This window comes from Dasypus novemcinctus, chromosome 12, assembly GCF_030445035.2.
Source record: "Dasypus novemcinctus isolate mDasNov1 chromosome 12, mDasNov1.1.hap2, whole genome shotgun sequence".
Lineage (NCBI taxonomy): Eukaryota > Metazoa > Chordata > Mammalia > Cingulata > Dasypodidae > Dasypus > Dasypus novemcinctus.
Window position 1 is genome coordinate 65998932 of NC_080684.1, and position 21597 is coordinate 66020528.

Below are 21597 nucleotides of genomic sequence, written 5' to 3' on the forward strand. Positions count from 1 at the left end.
GGCTGTGGCTTCTTTGTCAGGGATAGCCCTGACAAAGGAGAAAGGTGGGATAAGTTTCTTTGGTCTCTGGGGCAACACAGGCATCTTGAACTTCCACAGTTTAGAGGACCACCTACATCCTTGGCTCCTACTGCACAACCAGCAAGGGAGAAAGGAAGAGAAAGCCCTAAACTAAAGAGAGAAATTGCCTCCAGAATAAATTCATCTAGTAAGCCAGATGCCAAGACACCAACAAAAACTTACTTTCCACACCAATAAACAAGAACATATGGCCCAGTTAAAGGAACAAGATAACCGTCCAGATAACAAAGGAGTTGAAACAACTAATCATAGTTGTTCAAACAAATTTCCTTAATAAACTCAATGAGATAACTAAAGAGACTAAGGATATTAAGAAGACATTGGATGAACACAAAGAAGAATTTGAAAGCATACATAGAAAAATAACAAATCTTGTGGGAATGTAAGGTCCAATAAATTAAATTAAAAATACATTGGAACCATATAGCAGCAGACTTGAGGAAGCAGATGAAAGGATTAGTGAGTTTGAAGAAATGGCCTTTGAAAGTGAACATACAAAAGAATAGATGAAGGAAAGAATGGGAAAAAAAATTGAACAAGGTCTCAGGTAACTAAATGACAGCAAGAGGTGTGCAAATATATATGTCATGGGTGTCCCAGAAGAAGAAGAGAAGGGAAAAGGGGCAAAAGGAATATTTAAGAAATAATGGTAGAAAACTTCCCAACCCTCTTGGAGGACATAGGTATCCATGTCCAAGAAGCACAAGGTACTCCCATCTGAATAAATCCAAATAAACCAACTCTGAGGCACATACTAATCAGAATGCAAATGCCAAAGACAGACAGAATTTTGAGAACAGCAAGAAAAAAGCAATGTATAACATAAAAGGGATACCCAATAAGAGTAAGTGCTGATTTCTTATCAGATGCCATGGGCAAGAAGACAGTGGTGTGATATATTTAAGATACTACAAGAGAAACAGTTCCAGTCAAGAGTCTTATATTCACCAAGATTGTATTTCAAAAATGAGGACGAGTTTAGAATATTCACAGATAAATAGAAACTGAAAGAGTTTGTAACCAAGAGACCAGCTTTGCGGGAAATACTAAAGGGTATGCTACACTCTGAAAAGAAAAGACAGGAGAGGGAAGCTTGGAAGAGAGTCTCTAAGTGAAGATTATATCAGTAAAAGTAACTAAGAGTCTGAAAAGAATGGTGAAAATAAAATATGACAGATAAAACCCAAAGGTCAAAATGGGTGATTATTTCAGTTCTTACTGAACTGCCTTTATAGTAATAACATTGAATGTTAGCGGATTAAACTTCCCTGTCAAAAGACACAGACTTGTGAAATAGATAAGAAAATATGAGCACCTATATGCTGGCTGCAAAAGACTTACCTTAGACCCAAGGATGCCAAAAGATTGAAAGTGAAAGACTGGAAAAACATATTCCATGTATGCAATAAGAAAAAACAAACAAACAAACCAAAGTAGCTATACTTATATCAGATGAAATAGCTTTAAAAGACACTAGTAATGTGCAGTCTGAGGAGGAAGTCAGGGGGAAAAAATTCAATTTCCAATAGTAACTAAAAGAATCAAATATTTAGGAATAAACTTAACCAATGATCTAAAGCACTTGTAGTCAGAAAACAACAATACATTATTGAAAAAAAAAACACCTAAATAATTGGAAGAACATTCTCTGTCATTAGTTGTGACTAAATATCATTAAGATGACAGTTCTACCCAAACTGATATACAGATTGAATGCTATCCTGATAAAAATTCCACCAGCATTTTAAAAAACAAATGGAATAAAAATCAAATTTATTTGGAAGGGTAAGGGGTCCTAAATAGCCAGAAGCATCTTAGAAACAAAAAGCAAAGTTGGAGGACTCTCACTTCTGGACTTTAGATCATATTACCTAGCTACAGTGGTAAAAACAGCATGGTACTGGCATTAAGATAGAGACATAGACCAATATAACCAAACTGATTGTTCAGAAACAGACCCTCGCCTCTGTCAGGTGTTTTTTGGCAAGCCTATCAAACCCACCCAACTTGGAGAGAATAGTCCGTTCAGCAAATGGTGCGGAGAGAACTAGATTCATAGCCAAAAGAAAGAGGATCTCTATCTGACACCTTATTAAAAAATTAACTGAAAACCTACCAAAGACCTAAATATAAAAAACCATAAAACTTCTATTAATAGAAGAAAATGTGAGCATACATCATCAAGACATGGTGGTAGGTGGTGGAGTCTTAAGGAGAGAAGAGGAGGACTAAGATGTGCTATTGACGCTTTATGTATGTAGAAGTTTTACTTAACTTTAGTGTAAAAGTGTCGAAAAGTATAGAGTTGATGGTTACACATTATAGTGTGTAACAGCTGGTTTATAAATGGAAATGTGGCTGGAAAGGGTGGTCTAGAGATGTAAATGTTAATTGAAAGAAAGCTAGAGAAATAATCTAGGGACTGAATAGCGCAGTAAATCCAGAGGTGGATGAGAATTGTGGTTGATAATGCAGATGCAAGAATGTCCTTTGTAAGCTAGAGCAGATGTACATCACTATTGCAGGGTGGTAGGAATGTGAGGAAGCATGGGAAAAATACAACTGGAGTGACCTAAGGACTGTGGTTAACAGCAATACTGTAATATTCATGCATTTGTGCCAAAGATGTACTCTTTTGATAATAGGGGAGTATGGAAAAAGTGTGCCAATGGTTGGTATAATAGTCTGATGATGGATCATGTGGACCATGGTTGGCATAATAGTCTGATGATATTATCTCCTAATTAGTAACAAATATTCCACCACAATGTAGTGTGTTGATAGAGGGGTGTTGTATTCTGCATATGTGCATGATTGTTTTATAAGTTTATAACGTCTGTAATAAAAAAATTATTTTAAATAGTAATAGGGTAGATTGGGGGAAAATACACCAAATGTAAGATATTGACTTTAGTTAGTAGTAAGATTTTGTTGATATTCTTTCATAATTTGTAACAAATGTCACAAAACAATGCAAGGTGTTGATGGTAGGTTTATGTATGGAACCCCTGTATGATGTTATGCATTGTTAGTTTGCTTTGTTAGTTCACAGCATTTACTATATACTTATCGTTTACATGTGTTCAAGTATAAATGATATAAAAATAATAATAGTGTGGATTGGGGGGGATACATCAAATTTAAGATGCTTTAGTAGTAGTAGTAATATTTTAAAGATGCTCTTTAATCATTAGTTAGAAATATTTCACAACAGTACAAGGTATTCGTGGTAGGCTGAGGTATGGGAGCCCTGAATGATGTTATGTATGTTTGTTTTATAAGTTCACAACTATTACTTTATACTTATTGTTCATGTATGTTTACGTATGAGTGTATACTTCAATAAATTAGAAAAAAATAAAGATTCATGAAAAAAACAGATGAAAAATATGCTGTGGAGTCAGATGTTTCTTCATTAAAAATCAAAGCTTTATCATCTACTAAATTTTGGCTTTAGCCGTGTCACTTAATTTCTCCCAACCCACGTTCTCTCATCTGTAAACTGGAAATGCTGATGACTTCTCTGGGAATCAAATGAGATGGTGGATGAAAGTGCTTGACCACAGCATCTAAAATGTCTTGGAATGTAAACATGAGAATGCTGCTGCTGCTGTCAGAAAGCAGTATTCTCAGATTAATCTTCATAATTTTCAATTCTAGGTGAAGCATACATGAGATTAAGCAAACTCCCCGAAGCAGAGCATTGGTATATGGAATCATTGAGATCCAAGACTGATCACATCCCTGCTCATCTCACCTATGGGAAACTCTTAGCTCTAACAGTGAGTTACTGCCTTCCTCACTCTTTAGAAATTGGTTATCTCATTGTGGAAAGGGGTGGATGGAGCTTGAAGCACTCATTTTGAGCCAATTAGCTTAGTTTGTTAGGATGTAATGATGATGGTACTAAGTTAGAACTTTTATAAAAAGATTTTAAAAAATTGTTACATTTGCTATATACGTTACCCTACACAAGATGTCAGATACCGTGATCCTTGATGTAAGTTAATGAAAATATGTAAATGATGAGCCCCAATAAGGGATTATATACTGGATTGTTTATAATAACAATATTTACATAAGGATGATGTTCTCCAAGCCAATATTAGCTCCAAATGTTCTATAATGAAGAACTAAATTTGATTGTTTCTAAATAGTGAATATCATATGCAACTTTGAACTTTGATCACAGTTATTTGTAACTCCTCCCAAATGCAGTCTTTCTATAGGAGGAGTAGAACCAACATTTAGCCACTCACTATGTGAAAGCACCCTGGGAGTTCCATGAAAGAGGCATTCGTTTGAATCATAGGAAATTGTCCGTATTCCACCATTTTTGACCTACAAAAATGGGAATTTCTTATGTTTCAAAGAAATATTAATATTTCATTCTACACAATGGGGAATTGTTTGAAAAGGCCAGTAAATTATTTGAAGTCACAAAGCTAGTAAGTGGCAGAATTCTAGTTTGAATCTCTTAACTATGTTTTATTTAGTTACACCACGTAATTTCTCTACAATATTAATGACAATAAATAAAATTAGATAAACATAGAGTAAATGGTCAGAAGGTAAATTCTTAAGTGAATTCATGGAAAGGTAGTATCTTTTAATTATCTAAAATAATATTCTTTGGCTTCCTACTGAAGATTGTTGATTAAACACTTAGAATTATCTTGTATCCTTTCTAAGCTGACCTTAGGATGCTAGTAAAGAAATTATGTATATAGACTAGTAATAAGAAATCACACTAATGTATCTAGATATGCTTAATAAAATTTAATAAACATGCTTTAATGCTTAGCTGAGCTTAAACAGTAAAAGAAATTCTCAACTAAATATGAGGAATTAACTATAGAACAGTAACAGCACGCTGATCCTGCAGCTGACTGGGACAGTTTACCAGTTGTGAAAACTATGGGAAGGGGATTTTTTCTTCCTTCCTTTCCCTTCCTTTCCCTCCCTTTGTTTTTCTTTTGTGTTTCCTTTTCCTTTCCCTTTCCTACCTTTCTCTTTTCCAGTCTTGTTGGAATGTGAGACAAGGCTTTGGACCAATGCAAGTCCAGGAATTAGGTGCCTAAATAATGAAGGGAATCACCTACCCTTTGTGAAATCACCATAAAGACTAAGTTTGTATTATAGTACAAGAAGGCAGCAGTGAAGTTTGCCTGTCTCAACATGGGATTTGGGTAGAGAATGAATAAGGTCTTTGCTGGAATTTGTCACTACCTTCTTCCTTTTATAGCATTTTGTTTTGAATTTACTTTACTTGCAATGCTAGGGAATTCCTAGGCCAAGAATTTTTTTTAAAAATCCATTCACTAGCAAACTTTTTTGAAGAAATTCCAGAAGATGTTCTTCAAAAGAACACAAATATAGAACAAGTTAGAGTGAGATACAAAAAGAACGGTGAACAAAGAAAGTCATTATCACATGGGTGGGTGAATAAGAATATGTTTTACTGTATAAAATATTGAGAAGGAATTATCCAACAAGAACAAGCAGAATGGGAGGGGAGAATTAAATGGATATTTAAAATGATTTTTGGAAGTCAGAAAGTGATGGTGGTATGATAACTGATTTATCAGAGCAGAGTAAACCAGAATCCAAAGAACCTTTGGAATAGGATAATAATGAGAAAAAAATCTGACTTACTCCATAGAAACATGAAGCTGCTCAAGACTTGGAGGCAGCTGGTATAGAAGAGAGCAGAAGTGAGAGGAATAAAATGGGATAATCGATTGTAACGTATATGTGGACCAGTCAGATCTATCCCCCATGTAACCAGTGTCAGCAACCTGGCATTTACTGCAAGTCAGGGGAAGGAGGCCCACATTAGCAGAGCAATTGAGTAAGCAACCCAAGACTCAGAAACAGTTGAAGGTGTAATGCAGAGGGAACTGAAAGGAGGAGTGGTTGAATGTCATCTCTTGAGTACTCAGATACTCAATATACCTTCCCTACCCACATAGAACACCAGCAATCCAGGTTAAACCCTTCCTTCCAACCCCCAACCAGCCCACGAGATAGTTGAATTCTTATCTGGAGAAATCGAACTACTCTAGGGAAAAGGTTTCCACTTACCTATATTTGGATCTCCTGCTATAAATGTTTGGCTCCCAAATCAGACATATCAATGAATCCGTCTAGTTGCAAAGCCCATCTATGCCTTAGGACCTTCCATTCGGCGTTATTAATTCACTTTTAAATACCAGTGGGCAACAAGGACCATCTGTTATATTAGGAAAGCCTCAAATATAAAGGATTGAAACTAAAACAAATTAATAGAGTAAGGAATCCTGAGAGAACAGAAGAAACGTAAATAATTGCCCTTAGAAAGAGATGAGAATATATAGCATTTCATGAAAAAGGGTGCCAAGAAAAAAAAAAAGAGAAAATGAGGAATTGCTGTTTGAAATTAAACATAGGATAGCAAAACAATTTTCATTTGAACAATAGGAAAATAAAGTTAAGGGCATCTTCCCATAAGCAAACAAAATAGATGAAGAAGTAGAATATATGAAACAAATCAATACAAGGGGCTCAACAAACAGAAAAGGGAAGGGAGAAAATTGCTGAGAATGAAAGAGTAAGTTGTAATTTCTAATTTCTGCATTTATAACATTAGTTTCATCACCTGGGATAAATTGTTTTGCCATATGAAAACCTTTTCCAATTTCTAGCCCTGTAAGGAAGTAATTCACACAGTTTCCCTTTTGAATATAATTCATATACCTCTTGTCCCAACTATTTTTTTAAATATTCTTTAAAAAAATAAATCTTTAAATGTTCTTATGGAGTTCAAATAGAAGCATTTTAAATTAGGTTGATATAGTGATCATATTAAAAAAATATCCCTAAAGTTTTTAGATGAAAGATTTACCAACAAAGAAAAAACTCATTTTGTAAAGAAAAAAATTAGAAACATAAATGAATGTAATTCTGAATATGCTTAGACTATGACACCACTCTGAATATAGAAACTCTGTATCCTTATTTTTTTCAAGGCTGAATATTTTTTTCCTGTACCGAAAACATGATCTTAAATGCTACCTTTTTCTTTTCAGAAAATATTTTTCTACAAGATTTGAAAGTTTTAATTTATTAAAACATGTAGAAGGAAGGAAAAACTTCAGGAATTATAATCCAAATTTTAAATCCCCACCCCCCACCAACACTTTTATAGTTTCCAGTTTGCCGATTGGATGAAATACAAACCCTATTAGAATAGTGCCAAAACCCTGAACCATCTTTAATACTTTCTTCCTCAGTTGTTTCTAATTTTGGGTTTCTTTGCCTGGTAATATGTCTCTAACATGAAATTGGCAAGGTGGGAAATGCCCTACATCCTGATATCTGAATGCTTTAAATAAAACATTATAAAATCATATTAGCTACTTGTCTCCAGGGAAGAGAAATAGGAGTGGAATGGCACGTTGAACCTGTCATCAAAGCTGACCAAAAGCAAAATGTGTACAATTAAAATGCAACTTTGCAAGACTAAGACTTTAGAGTGGGATTTCATGTAAAAATTATACTTTTTAATAAGATGAATCAGAAAAATATATTGGTACTGCTATTTTTATTACAGTCAGAATGATACTCTGTACATTAATATTTTTTCCTACAGGTTTTCTTTCTGAATTTATGTAGCATTTACAGTATTTAGAAAAGTCCAAAGAGATTTAAGTTCTCCCAAAATGCTTTGGCACATTCTGTAGGTCAAATCTTTTCTTATTCCTCTGCCAAAAATGTTCTTTTCCTCTCTCTGCCAGCTCAAATTTTATTTCCTCCGTGAAGTCTTGCTTGGCTCTTCAAGTCTTTTTTTTTTTTTCTGGTCTCTATAGTTCCATAACACTGGTCTTAGTATTTCTATGACATTACTTCCCAAATTGAATGGCCGGCATACTTGATGTCTGTCTTTTGACACTAGGCCTGGGCAGAGACCAAGTTTTACTTATCTTTTCATCTCTTTCACAACACAGCATTTCACTCTCTTGGTAACTATCCCTGGACCAATCTTTGTACACTTCCCTTTTTTAAGATATTTAAGGGCTTGGTCCCTGACTTTTTAATATTTGTTTCCCCTAGCCCTATTCTCATATCCTCATTCTTCGTTTCATTTTTTCAACATGTGTATTGAGACTCCATGTTAAGCATTGCTCTAACCCTCAATAATATATGCTGAACAAATTAAATGAATGAATGAGGGTGGTACAATTATAGAGTGGACATAGAGTAACCTTCCAAGACCCTAGAAGGGGATGTGGGTCAGGAGCGTGTGCATGTCCTGACCTGTGTTATCTCATAGAAGCCTCACAGTATCTTTAAGGGTGAGTAATACCCCTTTTATGTAAATGAGGAATCTGAATTTTAAAGATCGAAGGAACATCCCCAAGGGTCACATAACTCTTATGTAGTAGCATTGAATATAACCTCAGCATTTTCTGAATTGAGTATCATTAATTTTCAGTGCATATTAAATAATTTTATAAGTGGAGTGTTTTTTTCTTGCTAGATCTGTTCTAACTGATCAGAGATTATAAAAGTAACCCAAAATGGAAAAAAGGCCCTTCTTTTCTCCACGTTTTAATAACTTGTTTTCAGGCATTATCTAAATACTAGTTTAGTTTGCATGGTTAAATATATTTTTATTATTAGGCATGATTGGTCAGGTACATAAGACCTCTGTTTTAGGTTATTGGCACTTTTAGATCCCACATTATAACTACTGCAAATTTTTCAGGGCACCCTAGGGAATAGCTCTGCCTTAGGGTCACTGGTAACCTACATGTTTAAATATAGTTGGGCCCAGTTGACATCCATTTAAAATATATGGAAGTTTCATACCAATGTCATGTCCAATTAAAATACTAAACACGAGCTGAGTTTGAATTGCTCTGCTTAAAATTGTGATTTATTCCTTGTTTGAACTTTGTTACCTAAGGCTAATTCCATGAATTTCAAATTGGGCATGCATTAAGAGAGAAAGGAAGGAATAACATTTCCATTATTAGAGTAGTTCAGATGATTTTATAGTTGTTTCTAAAGCTGCGTGGGCTCTCCAGTTGTGTGCTCATGCTTGCTTTGATTTTTTTTTTTTGGTCTTTTTGCCCTGGTCAATTCATTTAAACCAAAGATTTTGCAGTTGTTTTTTTTTTTTTTTTTTTTTTTTTGAGCCAGTGAAATTAATATTGACTTAAATTGTAGTAAAAACTACTTGGCTGTTAGCTTATTTTCCAGATTTATATTAGTAGGAGAGAAGGAAGGATATGGGACACTCTAGTAGTAATTCTTGATACAGAAAACCTTTATTTTGGCTACTGCAATGGAAGCATTCAGCCAGCCTTCTGTGTCTAGCCAAAGCTAAATTAACTACATAAAGCTCTGGTTGTGAAAGTGCTTGAAGATCCATAGAAAAGTTCTACACCCCAGGGAAAAAGGCATTGGCATAGCCTATCTGAAAGTGCAGTGCTGTGTGTTTCCTTGAGTCTTCTGTAATTACTGTTACCACTTAGAAGAGCTGAGGTGGTTTTTTTCCCTATCTGGCCCTCTCCAGAGCAATATTCTTTTCCTTTTGCATGTTGACAAACATTTGAGTTGTCTTGTTTTATTATAATCACTGTATTGTTGTGTTTAGATCAGGAAGAGAGGAACAAAAGATACTTTTTCCTGTGGTTCTGATTATTATGGGTATGTTTAATTCAAGGTGCAAACTCCATTCTATGAAAAGAGAAGGCTTAATAGCACATATATCCTGCTACTGAAATATTGGACAAAAAGAAGAAAGTTTAATTCAATGCAGTATTCAACTGGTTTTATCTGATGTTTGCCTTACAGTAAACATTATGATTTAGCGTTCTGGAGATAGTATACTTACCATTGTTGTTATAGCTTTCTGGCTGCTGAAAGCAGATTCCATGAAATAGGTTGGCTTAATAATGGGAATTTATTAGCTTACAGTTTTGAGGCTGAGGAAAATGTCAAAATCAAGGCATCATCAAGGTGATGCTTTCTTCCCAAAGAACCTGGTGCCGACAATCCTGGTATCCTCAGCCACATGTCAAAGCACATGGCAGCACCTGCTGGTCTCTCCCTTCTCTTTCAGGTATGCTTGCTTTCAGCATCTTGCTTCCATGGCTTTCTTTTTCTCTTTCTTTATTCATTTTATTTATTTATTTTTTAAATAAAACTTTAAAATTAAAGTTAATATATCATATAGAACGTAACATTAAAAAAAAAAGAGGTTCCCATATAACCCATACTCCACTCCCCCACCCCCATCATTTTTGTAAATTGTATTTTTTTGAAGATACGTACATCACAAAAAAGGTTACATTATAAAAACATAAGAGGTTCCCGTATACCCCCATCCCCCCACCCCACTCCTCCCACACCAGCAACTGCCCCCATCATTGTGGCACACTCATCGCACTCGGCGAACGCATTTTGGAGCACTGCTGGACCACATGAATAATAGTTTACTCTGTAGTTCACACTCTCCCCCCATACATTCAGTGGGTTATGGCAGGATATATAATGTCCAGCATCTGACCCTGCAATATCACTTAGGACAACTCCAAAGTCCCAGAAATGCCCCATCATCATGTCTCTTCTTCCCACTCCCTGCCCTCAGCAACTACTGTGGCCACTTTCTCCCCATCAGTGATTCAATTTCTTCTATTAGTAGTCACAAAAGTTTCATAGTAGAATATCAGTAAGTCTACTCTAATCCATATTTTATTCCTCCATTCTGTGGGCCCTGGGATGGTGATGCCCACTCCACCTCTACATTGAGAGGGGGCTTAGATTCCACATGGATGATGGATACAATTCTCTTGCTTGCAGTTGTAGGCACTCTCAGTTCCCTGGTGTGGTGATTAACCATCTTCACCTCCCTGTTAGCTGACCTGCATAAGTCCAATGAACGAGAGAGTAGGAGTTGCAACTCTGCTGAGGCTCAGGGCCCAGCTGGCACATAGCCAGTCCAGAGATTCAAGTCTCCTGAGTATATACCAACACTAGTACCAACCAAAGATTAATTAAAAATGACAGAAGAGGCATGTGTAGAAAGGTCACATATGAGTCCAACTCTATCACACTCAGGGACACAAACTCCAAAGTAGGGCCCACTGACATGATACTGAGCTCCAGAGCTATTTGCCTATTCATTTGATTTATAAAGGACTCCAGTAATAGGATTTTTTTTTTCGTTTTTATTTGCCTCAATATATTTCTTTTTTTTTTTTGTCTTTGTTTTTTTAATGTTACATTCAAAAAATATGAGGTCCCCATATACCCCCCACCCCCTCACCCCACTCCTCCCCCCATAACAACGATTTCCTCCTCCATCATCATGAGACATTCATTGCGTTTCGTGTAGTAATAGGATTAAGACCAATCCTGAATGAGGTGGGTCACCCCTTAACTGAGGTAGCCTAATCCAAATGTCATACTTAAAATAGGTTTATACTCACAGAAATGGATTAGATTTAAAAACGTATCTTTCTGGGGTACATACAGCTTCAAACCACCACAATTGTATTTTTTTTTCTATGAAGCGTAGTGAATCTGGTAGTTCATTTTTTAGCTCCTCTCTCCCTTAGATATGCAAGTTATTGTCTAGAATAAGTCTTATAAATACTTGTTGCCACTAATTGAAACTCAGTCTTGTAATCAAAATTTAATTTTCAAAATGTCCCAGATTTTATTCCGATTTTCTCAGTTAGTGAAAGGCATCATTGGAGACTTTTTTTTTGCTAGATATTTTCAGGAACAATAAAAATTAAAATATTCATCTTTGTTATTAAAAGTTATCTAAAATAACTTTAGCTGCTTTATATCTCCATTATACATGTATTTGAAAGGTGTTGTCAACTTTTTGTTTAGGGGTAATACATTTAAAAATAATATATTGTTTTAAACTAACTCACGTTTCATTGTTGTTATTTTGTCTGTCTGCTTTTCATATGTGGTGGGTAGTTATTTCATTAATTTAAATAGTCCAGCTGTTTAATACCCTCATGATTCTCTGTACTCTGATATATCCCATGTTTCTGAACAGATGTAGGTGAAGAAGGAGCGTGGCTGTTAAATAATAGACCGACTTTTTTTTGTAGAACTCTATAAAGCCAATCCATTACTAAAAATTGCACTCTATATACGTTTACTAACCCTGTACTTTGTCTCATGCTAAGTAGTAAACAATGACGGTACAATACCAACTCGACTTTTCCTTGGCATTGAGAAGTCCTCAGTCTTTTCTGTTTAAAGGAAATGTATAATCAAAGCCATCAATAGCTGTTCCAGCTGTGAGCTACCATTACTGGTAGAAAAGACTTTTGTTTCAGGAAAATCCTATATGGGGGCCCCTTAATCTTATTTCCTTACTCTTTAATTTCCATTATATGCATGGATCCCACATCACTTGGTAGGCATTTTTTTTTCCCTTTTCACGGTCTTCTAGTTTGTTAAATTAGCCCCATCGATACACTAAGCTACATGACTAAATTTCATGACTTCCAGCTTGCTATTCTTTCTTTGCCATCATGTTGACTCTCATGTCATGGAATAAAGAATGAAAACATTTTACTGTAAGTTAAATTCTGTTTTTAATTTATGTTTACATTTCCTACCTTGGCTGTTTTTTCTTAATGTATCAAGTAGATGAAAATTTCAGTGTCACTCCTTGTTAAAACAGCATCTTGTTTAAGCCTGTGTTTACTCGTAGAAAGGGTGGTACCCATAATATGCATTTTGAAAAGCAAATGCCTTTCCTCCCAAGTGTATAGATCAATACTTTTACAAAAGTAGATGACATGTTTTTTGTTATATACTGTGGCATCTGGATCTGAATATATACCTATAGCTTTGCCAATACATGTATATATAAAGGAAGCCAAATCTGTTACAGAATGTGAAAGTTTTCATTTTTACAGTCTCAAAAATAGGTTCAAAAGCAACCCAGCTTTTCCTAAGTCAATAACATTTTGTTATTTCCCCATTACATTTGCCTGCATTTTATTTGAGGTCCATGAGTCTCAATAACCTGAAGCATGAGATCTGCAGAGATGTAGATTATATCCTTAGCTTTAATTTAAATTATGCTTGTTCCTGGCAGAGTTAATTCTAGTCTTAGCTTAATTTTTTCCCAATTTCTGAGCTTCTAGGACCATCTGAACTTCTTATTTATTTCATATCTCTCTTCGCATATACTGTCGTCATCTGTTGCTTTCCTCCCTATTAAAGAATTAAACTGTATATATAGAGTGGTCCCTTACCACTTCAGTAGTCATTTCAGTCACAGTACCTCCTGATATTAGCTCATACTATTTATCACATGCTGGAATAGGCATTAATATGTGCGCTCTTCCACTTTTCCTCATGTAATCTTATGAGCTAGTTGAGGTTCACAGAGGTTGCATCAAGAACTGTCTCCAAAGTCCAATACATTGTACTATCCCATCTTTTACCCCTGAGCTGTGCTATTTAAATAGCTCTCTAGACTTTTGCTTATTTATAATGATAATACTTGCATGCCTGGTACCTCATGTGTATATGTGTTTACTGATAACTTCAAATTGCCTAAAAATTATTAAACAAAGCTCCATTCAGTTTTTTAGTTTTTTTTCTAATGTAGTTCCAAAGTGAAAAGGGTATTTTTTTGTGTATTCCTTTAAATAGAAAAAAAAATTTTTATCATAGCTAATTGTAAGAAAAAGATTTAAGTATTTGTGTGTGTAAAGTAACAAGAAAATAGCCGGTAATATTCAATTTTTTTATTGTTTTAAATTTAATTTTAGTTTTTTAAAAAAGAAGGATATGGTGTTTGTGTTTGTGTGTGTGTATTTCCACAGGTTTTAAGGTTTGAAGGAAACATATGGTATTCACATTGTAGAGAGTGGGGATGAGAGGCCTGAATGAAATGATATGACCTTTACCTGATCAATTGATAGAACAATGATTTGTATCCTGAGCACCTGAGCACTTACCTGCCTAGTAATTTATTTCACTTCATAGTGGAAATCATAATACTTTTAAAGGGCTTAAAATTACAGGACTCATTTGTTTGTATAATTGAGGCTCTCTGTCACAGGTGTAGCCTTGAGCATATACTGTAATTCACTGTACATTGTAATAGCACTACTTTAGAAGGAAGACAGCAATACACAGAAAGATTAACACACAAAACAGGTCCTTTGGTTGGTTTGACATAAGGCTTGTGACACTGAGTTTTAAGACAGGCACCAACTATTGTATAAAGCCATGCATTTTAAAGTTGTATGATGGAGAAATAGTCAAAGAAATTTATGTCTATGAAGGATGGAACTTGAAGATGTTATTTACTATATAGTTTATTATGTTTCTTAATTCTTGGGCTAAAACAGCAATAGCCAGAAAAAGAATAGACTTTCTGTATGCTTGAATCTGAAATGTACTCACTTTACATAAAAAAAAAATTATTGATTGGGAGCCTATAGTCTTATGTTTTAAGATTTCTTTGTGTATCTCAGAGAGATTAACACCCTAGATATATAGGATTAAGTAGAACTATATCACTCTGGCCCAAGATGTTTACCTAAGGGTTTCTATTTTCCTTTTTCTCACTTGAGTGAACATTCACCATTAGTGGTAATTATCTTCTCCACTCCATTTCCAGTTATGTGGAAGAGGGGTTATCCAGCCTGTGCCCCTTACTACTTCATGGGAAGTTCATATACATATGAACTTAGTGAGTTCATTTGTTTTAACTGTAAATATTACTGAGGCAGACTCAGTAAATAATGTTACATGGAAAGGATTGCTTTTATGTGAGAATAAAATAGGGAATTTCCGATATGAAATTTAAGATGCCAAAAAGATTTTCTCAGTGTTATCCTTTAATAGTGACTACTAAGTGGTGTTTCTCAAAATGTATTCCATGAATCATTATTATATTTAAATGTTCTCTAAAAATATGATTTAATAGGAAAATTAGTATGGAAAAGCTGCATATTATATTTCTTCTTAAAATATGTTAATATATAATACATATTAGCCTTTAGAGACTTGTATTTAAGTCTTGTATGTAATTCTCCTTGTATTTAAAATCCCGTTTGGTATACTTAGCAATGGAACCCTTTATCAAAGTTGAACATCTTATCCTGAGGAAAGAAAATTCTGCCAAATGAACTTTGAGGAATTATATAATATACTAAACTGAAGGGGGTGGGTCATAGAAAGATTTTAGATGTACATGTGGGTGAAAGTGATCCCAATCTCTACCTGATCAAATGGTAGACCACTTAGTTGGACCCAGAAATCCTGCACATTTGCTTGCTAAGTAATTTACTACTCCTCATGTAGGAAAGCATATTCATATAGTTATCATGAAATATAAACTTCTCAAGTATTTAGCATCCAAGAATCTCATAAAAATGAGTGTACTTCATTGCTTTCCTGTGAGATGGGTTATCAGAGATAGGAGAATTCCAGGAGTCAGGACAGAGGTGCCACTAAAAAAGAATAAGATGATAAAGAAAGCTAAGGTGGACATTTTGGAAGTAAAAAAATTGTTATTCATTTTGGAGATACAGCTGCCCTAAACTAGCCCTTTGTCTAAATTAGGAGTCCAAAACAAAAATGAGTTGGACTGTAGTTTAACATGTTATAGTGTGACTGAGTATGTGTTTGCAATCTCTAGAATACTAATAGAACAAGGTAATTTTTTCATGCTAACTGAATATCAGTCATAATTTTGAAAGAGGAAATTCATTTTATTAATTTGCAGCCAGATTCCAAATTTGCTTTGATTATCTTAATTCCTGAAATAGAAATATTATTTGTTCATTGCAATATTTAGTACCTTTATGTGACATACTTGTATTAAATGCCATTGTTTATTTCTTACACGGAATGATACCTCAGAGAAAGTCATAATGATTTTGAGAATTTTTCCTTTGCCTGGAATACAATCACCCACCACATTTAGCAGTTTGAGTCACATTAATTTCTAACAACATATTTAGCTTAGGAATTTATTTTTCTTATTCAAAACTATTTCAAACATATAGGAAAAAAGAACAAATGTTAAAAAATCCTCATGTTTTTAACTCAGATAAAACCAAGGCTAAAATTTTGTGGCATTGACATCAGAGTTTTTATTAATCCAATAATATTTTTTAACCTCTTTGTTTTAAATTTACAGATACTTTGCAAAGACAATACAGAGAGTTCCCACACACTCCATACCCAGTTTCAACCCTATTATTAACATCTTACATTAGTACAATACATTTGTCACACTTAGTGAACCAATAGGGATGCATTATTATTAACTGAAGTCCATACTTTATTCATATTTTATCATATTTTCTTCTAATGTGTTTTTACTTTTCCAGTATCCCACCCAGTAGTCCTGTCTTCTCAAGTTCCTCTTGATGGTAGCAGTTTCTCGGGTTTCACTTGTTTTCAATGACCTTGACAGTTCTGAGGAGGACTGGTCAGGTATTTTGTAAAAAGACCCTCAACTGGAATTTGACTGATGTTTTTCTTAAGTAGTATGGACTGAGGATATGAGTTTTTTAGGAGGAAGACCACAGAGTCAGTGCCATTCTTATCTTATCATATCATATCATGGTATATGTATTGTCGACATGCTTTATCACTGTTTATGTTCACCTTAATGACTTGGCTTGAAGTAGTTTTTATTAGATTTCTTTGCTGTAAAGATACTCTCCTTTTCTCTCCCTTTCCATACTATAGTCTTTGGCAGAAAGACACTGTGCACAATCCACACTTAAGAGAGGGGAGTTATGTTCTCCCTCCTTGAAGGCAGAGTGCCTATGTAAATTATTTGGAATTCTTCTGGGATGATTTGTCTCTCTCACCCCATTTGTTTATTTATTCATCCATTCATTTACATTAGTATGGATGTGAGGATATTTATTTTATATAATGGGTTATAATCAAACAAAACTTTATTTTCTTTACAGCTTTGGCCATTGGGAGCTCTTTCTGTTGACTCCTGGGTCCCTTTAACATACTTCCATCATTGTGGTGTTTTTTATTTCCTTTGAGAACTTTCTTACATTCTAGCATTACATGATGCCCCTTGAATACTCAGAAAACACCAGGATCTGTGGTTTGGTGTCTAATTTTGGAAAGCTCTCAACCATAATTTAAATATTTCTTCTGCTCTGTTCTCTTTCTTCTCTTTCTGATATTCCAATTAAATGTATGTTACATATTCTGAAATGACCTCATAGTCCTCTATTTCTATCTCTTGTTTCTTTCTCTATATCTATGGCTATATAGCCATATAGCCATAAATATTTATGCCATAAATATTTTGAGAATCCCTGGTGTTAAAGGATATATCAGGTATTTTTGTTTTCCCGTGGCACAAAGCATAGTGTATTATATGCAGTAAATGCTCAGTAGATTATTTTTTTTATTTCAAAAATATGGAAGCAAATATTAAGAAAAATATGTTTGATTATGCAGCTTGCCTCCCCTCCTCCATTAGCACTCCATCATCTTAGAAAGGTAAACCTCTATGGGAACTGGCTCTAGACTGCCTGCCTTGTTCCACCACTATTAGCTCTGTAAGCTTGGGCAAGTTACTTAACTTTTCTTTATCTTATTCTTTTCATGTCTAAAATGAGAGTATAAATAGTTCTTCTTTAGAGGGTTGTTGGAAGATTGAATGAGTCCATGCATGTATGTAAAGCATTTAGAGCGCTGCCTGGTATGCATATTGTAAGGGTTCAATAAATGTTAGCAATTGGCAATAAGAACAATATCATTATTGCTCTTCAGTAAAATCCTGTGTCTTTGTATGATATAGAGCATTGTTTATTATCGGGTCACAGATTTCCTTGTTCAGCCTCATCAGCCATCACCTCCCACAATACTGAATTTCTGGTAGCTCCCTATATATATATATATCTATATATATATACTCTCTCATTCTTTGTGTTTTCCAAACACGCCGCTTCATCTGCCTGGAATATCTTTTTCATGTCACTCCACTTGGCAAAGTCCTACCATCCATGCAGTCTCAAGTCAGTCACTCCTTCATTCATGAACTAGTCACTAATTCTTCTAGGGAGCCTTATTATAATACTTCTCCAGGGTTCTTACTGCACATGATAGCTGCATGCAATTGTATACTATTTATATTTTTTAGGCAGTGAGAATACATTGCCTGTTCTTACCTTACTAGCTTGATGCTTAGAATATATTATTTAAAAAATATTTGTTGAATGAATGTGGGTGAAATTACTCTGTAGCTGATATTGACCCAATTTACATATAACCTTCCTTTAGGCCATCAGTGACACACCATTACCCATCCCCACTGGGTTCTTTCTGTTTCTTAGCTCCACAACCTTGCATTATTGTTAGCTATTTTCTAGTTTACCTTCCTCCACTGGGCATCAGATCAGTCTCACTTATTTTTTTTAGATCTTGAGGGAGGACTATAGAAATAAATACGTATTTGTTGAATGAATAAATTATTTCATTATTGCATGGTGGAAGGAAAGGGGGAGAGAAGCAAAAATAAAAAAAGAATTAAAATTTTGAGGAACTAAATGTCAACAGTGAAAGTTTGACAAAAAGTAATTAGACAAAAAGGAAAAAGAATGGATAACTTTATGTGAGTTAAAGTAAGGAATATGTATGAGGAACTTACATAGGGTCTGGTAATCCTATGAATATAAAAATACTGATCATTATTATAAGATACGAATGAAAGCACACCATTGAAAATATCTCTTTTTTTCTCATTTAACAATATAGTAGACTATGAAATTCTAGCCCTCTGTTTTGCTCTGATAACCCTGAAATGCAATGCCAGAAGATTGTGCGGGATAAGCCATTTACTTCATAGGGAATATGTAGAATTTCCTAAACACTGGTAGTGATGATAATGGATGTGTATTTCTTTGATAGGTATAACAGAATACAGATAAGCCCCTATTCTTTTTTTTTTTTTTTTTTTTTAAAGATTTATTTATTTAATCCCCCCCCTCCCCTGGTTGTCTGTTCTTGGTGTCTGTTTGCTGCGTCTTGTTTCTTTGTCTGCTTTTGTTTCTTTGTCCGCTTCTGTTGTCGTCAGCGGCACAGGAAGTGTGGGCGGCGCCATTCCTGGGCAGGCTGCACTTTCTTTTCACGCTGGGCGGCTTTCCTCACGGGCGCACTCCTTGCGCGTGGGGGCTCCCCCACGCGGGGGACACCCTTGCGTGGCATGGCACTCCTTGCGCGCATCAGCACTGCGCATGGCCAGCTCCACACGGGTCAAGGAGGCCCGGGGTTTGAACCGCGGACCTCCCATATGGTAGACGGACGCCCTAACCACTGGGCCAAAGTCTGTTTCCCAGCCCCTATTCTTTTATTCTGTGACTCATGATGCATGGCATCCAGGAATAATATTGTCTTTTTTTCAGATCTGTCATAATATTTATGCATTTTACCTGAAGAATCAGCTTGATATATAAATTTGATAGGATGGTGAATAATTGGAAATGCTTTCTAACAGAAGTAATTAGGTTGAATTTACATTGATAAATATTATAGGAGCAACAGACTTTACTTTTTAAGGTTTTCGTATATGCTGAAGGACATTCGCCATCTTAGAAAGTATTAACTGTACCTTAACAGAATATTACTTATTCAGTGTGTAACATAAATTATTGTGTTACAATTATGAAGAACTTACAGTACCAGAAGTCATTTTATAAATCAGTTTTTGAATATCTGAGGAATATTCTTTTCATCGATATCCAAATATTTGTGAAATTAATGTATTAGATATGCTCTTTTAAGCCACACAGTTCTGAAGTGATCACAATCCCTGAGAGAAAATGCCTTGTATAAAATCTTTCTTAAAGATAATGTGATCTATTGTAATTGCCCCTTCTTCAGACACACAGCTGAGTCTCTTCATGCTGATTTGACTCCATCTGATCATTGATCCAGTTGGTCTAGCAACACCCCAAACTGCCCTTTCCACTCTATATTGTACTTATCTTTCATTACAGCAGTTTTCTGCTTAATACAGTCTCTTCCCTGGGTGTTTTCTGTGCTTCCCTTTGTCTTGCCCTCTATTGCCTACCCTGCTCTTCTTCTTTAATTATTACTTTTTTCAAAAGAGAAATATATATGAAAATGTTCATCTATAATCATTTACTTTGAGGAAATAAATATAAAGTACAACAGATCTGAATAAAATTGTATCTTGCTTAAAGTTTTACATCTATGAAATAGCAGGTATCTGTATATTGCATTATTCAGGGTCAGTATTGTTCTACTTTCTTATTACTCTGAGATCAGTAGCCGCTTGAACTATGCTAACTACTTCAATCTGAGCTTGCCAAATCATGTCAGCACTTCAAAGAGAAAATGGACCTTTTGAAAAATCTGTATTTCTGGGGAAAATTTATTTTAAACTATCACCAGCATTTATAAAGAGGTTTCCATTTTGATAAATAGTTGTCCCATGTTCTTCTTATTGTAACTTCACTTCCAAGCCTTGGAATTCTGTTTTTGCTTTTCTTAAAATTCCCCTGAGCCCTAAAGGCAAAATTTGCCTACAGTTTTCTAAGACACTCCAGAAAAAGAGACAATTTGGTTGAAAACCAAGTGTTTTGGATCACTAAGTTCTTCCTGTAGGTGTGTTACAGGAATGCTCTTATAAATAATGTATTTTAAAAAATCATATATTTTCATGACTTATCTTTGGGTAAAAGGATTTAAGTACAAATGTCTGGTTAAGAAGTATCTTTTTTTTTTGACTGCTCACAATGTGTCTTTGTGCTTTGCTTGTTAAATATCTCTTATATCATCTAATCCTCTTAAGATATTGCACTATGGCTATTGTGTCCCTATTACACAAAGATCATAAGAGCTAACATTTATTGAGTACTTACAAAGTGCTAGGCAGTGTTCTAAGAGCTTACACGCACTGTTTCAGTTATTGACCTTATCAGGAGGTACCAATATTATCCCTGTAACGAACTGAGTTTCCAGAAATGTTAAGTAACTAGCCCAAGTAGCCCAGTGATTGTAGGGATCATCCTTGAGGAGATGATCAAACTCAGGTCTGTGTGATTCCAAAGCCATGCCCTTTCCTCTGTGTCAGTATTTCTCTTTTGTTATTTATCCACTTTTACTTTCTCATTTAAAACTGCTCTAAGTGATTGAGTAATTTAATAGCCTATTTTCCCAATTCTTCAAAGTACTGTGTTTTTCTTTCCTATGGCATGACATCGTCTCCAAAGTGTACATACCTCGCTTTCTGATAAGCTGAGTAGGTTAACATGTTCCTTCCAAAGGCGCCTCTATATTTATAAGTTGTGAAAGGAATGCTGTCAAATCAACTGCACTGCCCTCCTATACACCTCCACATTGCTTTGGTAAAAATGCTCTTATGATTGGGGGTGTCAGTTCAGTTGCTAGGACTTATTTAGTTCCTGGATCTCACGGATAAACCTGCCAGCTCAGGTGTCAATTAAGCTGCAGAATGTGAAGAGC

General features: G+C 35.0%; 1 protein-coding gene across 4 annotated transcripts in view; it reads left to right on the forward strand.

Annotated features, from left to right (window-relative positions):
• TMTC2 (transmembrane O-mannosyltransferase targeting cadherins 2) overlaps nucleotides 1-21597 on the forward strand; it is a 456130-nt gene that overhangs the window by 309990 nt on the left and 124543 nt on the right. For all 4 annotated transcript variants that reach the window (XM_004463553.4, XM_071218982.1, XM_058308504.2 and 1 more), the window contains one exon: nucleotides 3742-3863. In XM_004463553.4, the coding sequence (XP_004463610.2) occupies nucleotides 3742-3863 (122 nt within the window). The remainder of the gene's footprint in view (nucleotides 1-3741; nucleotides 3864-21597) is intronic.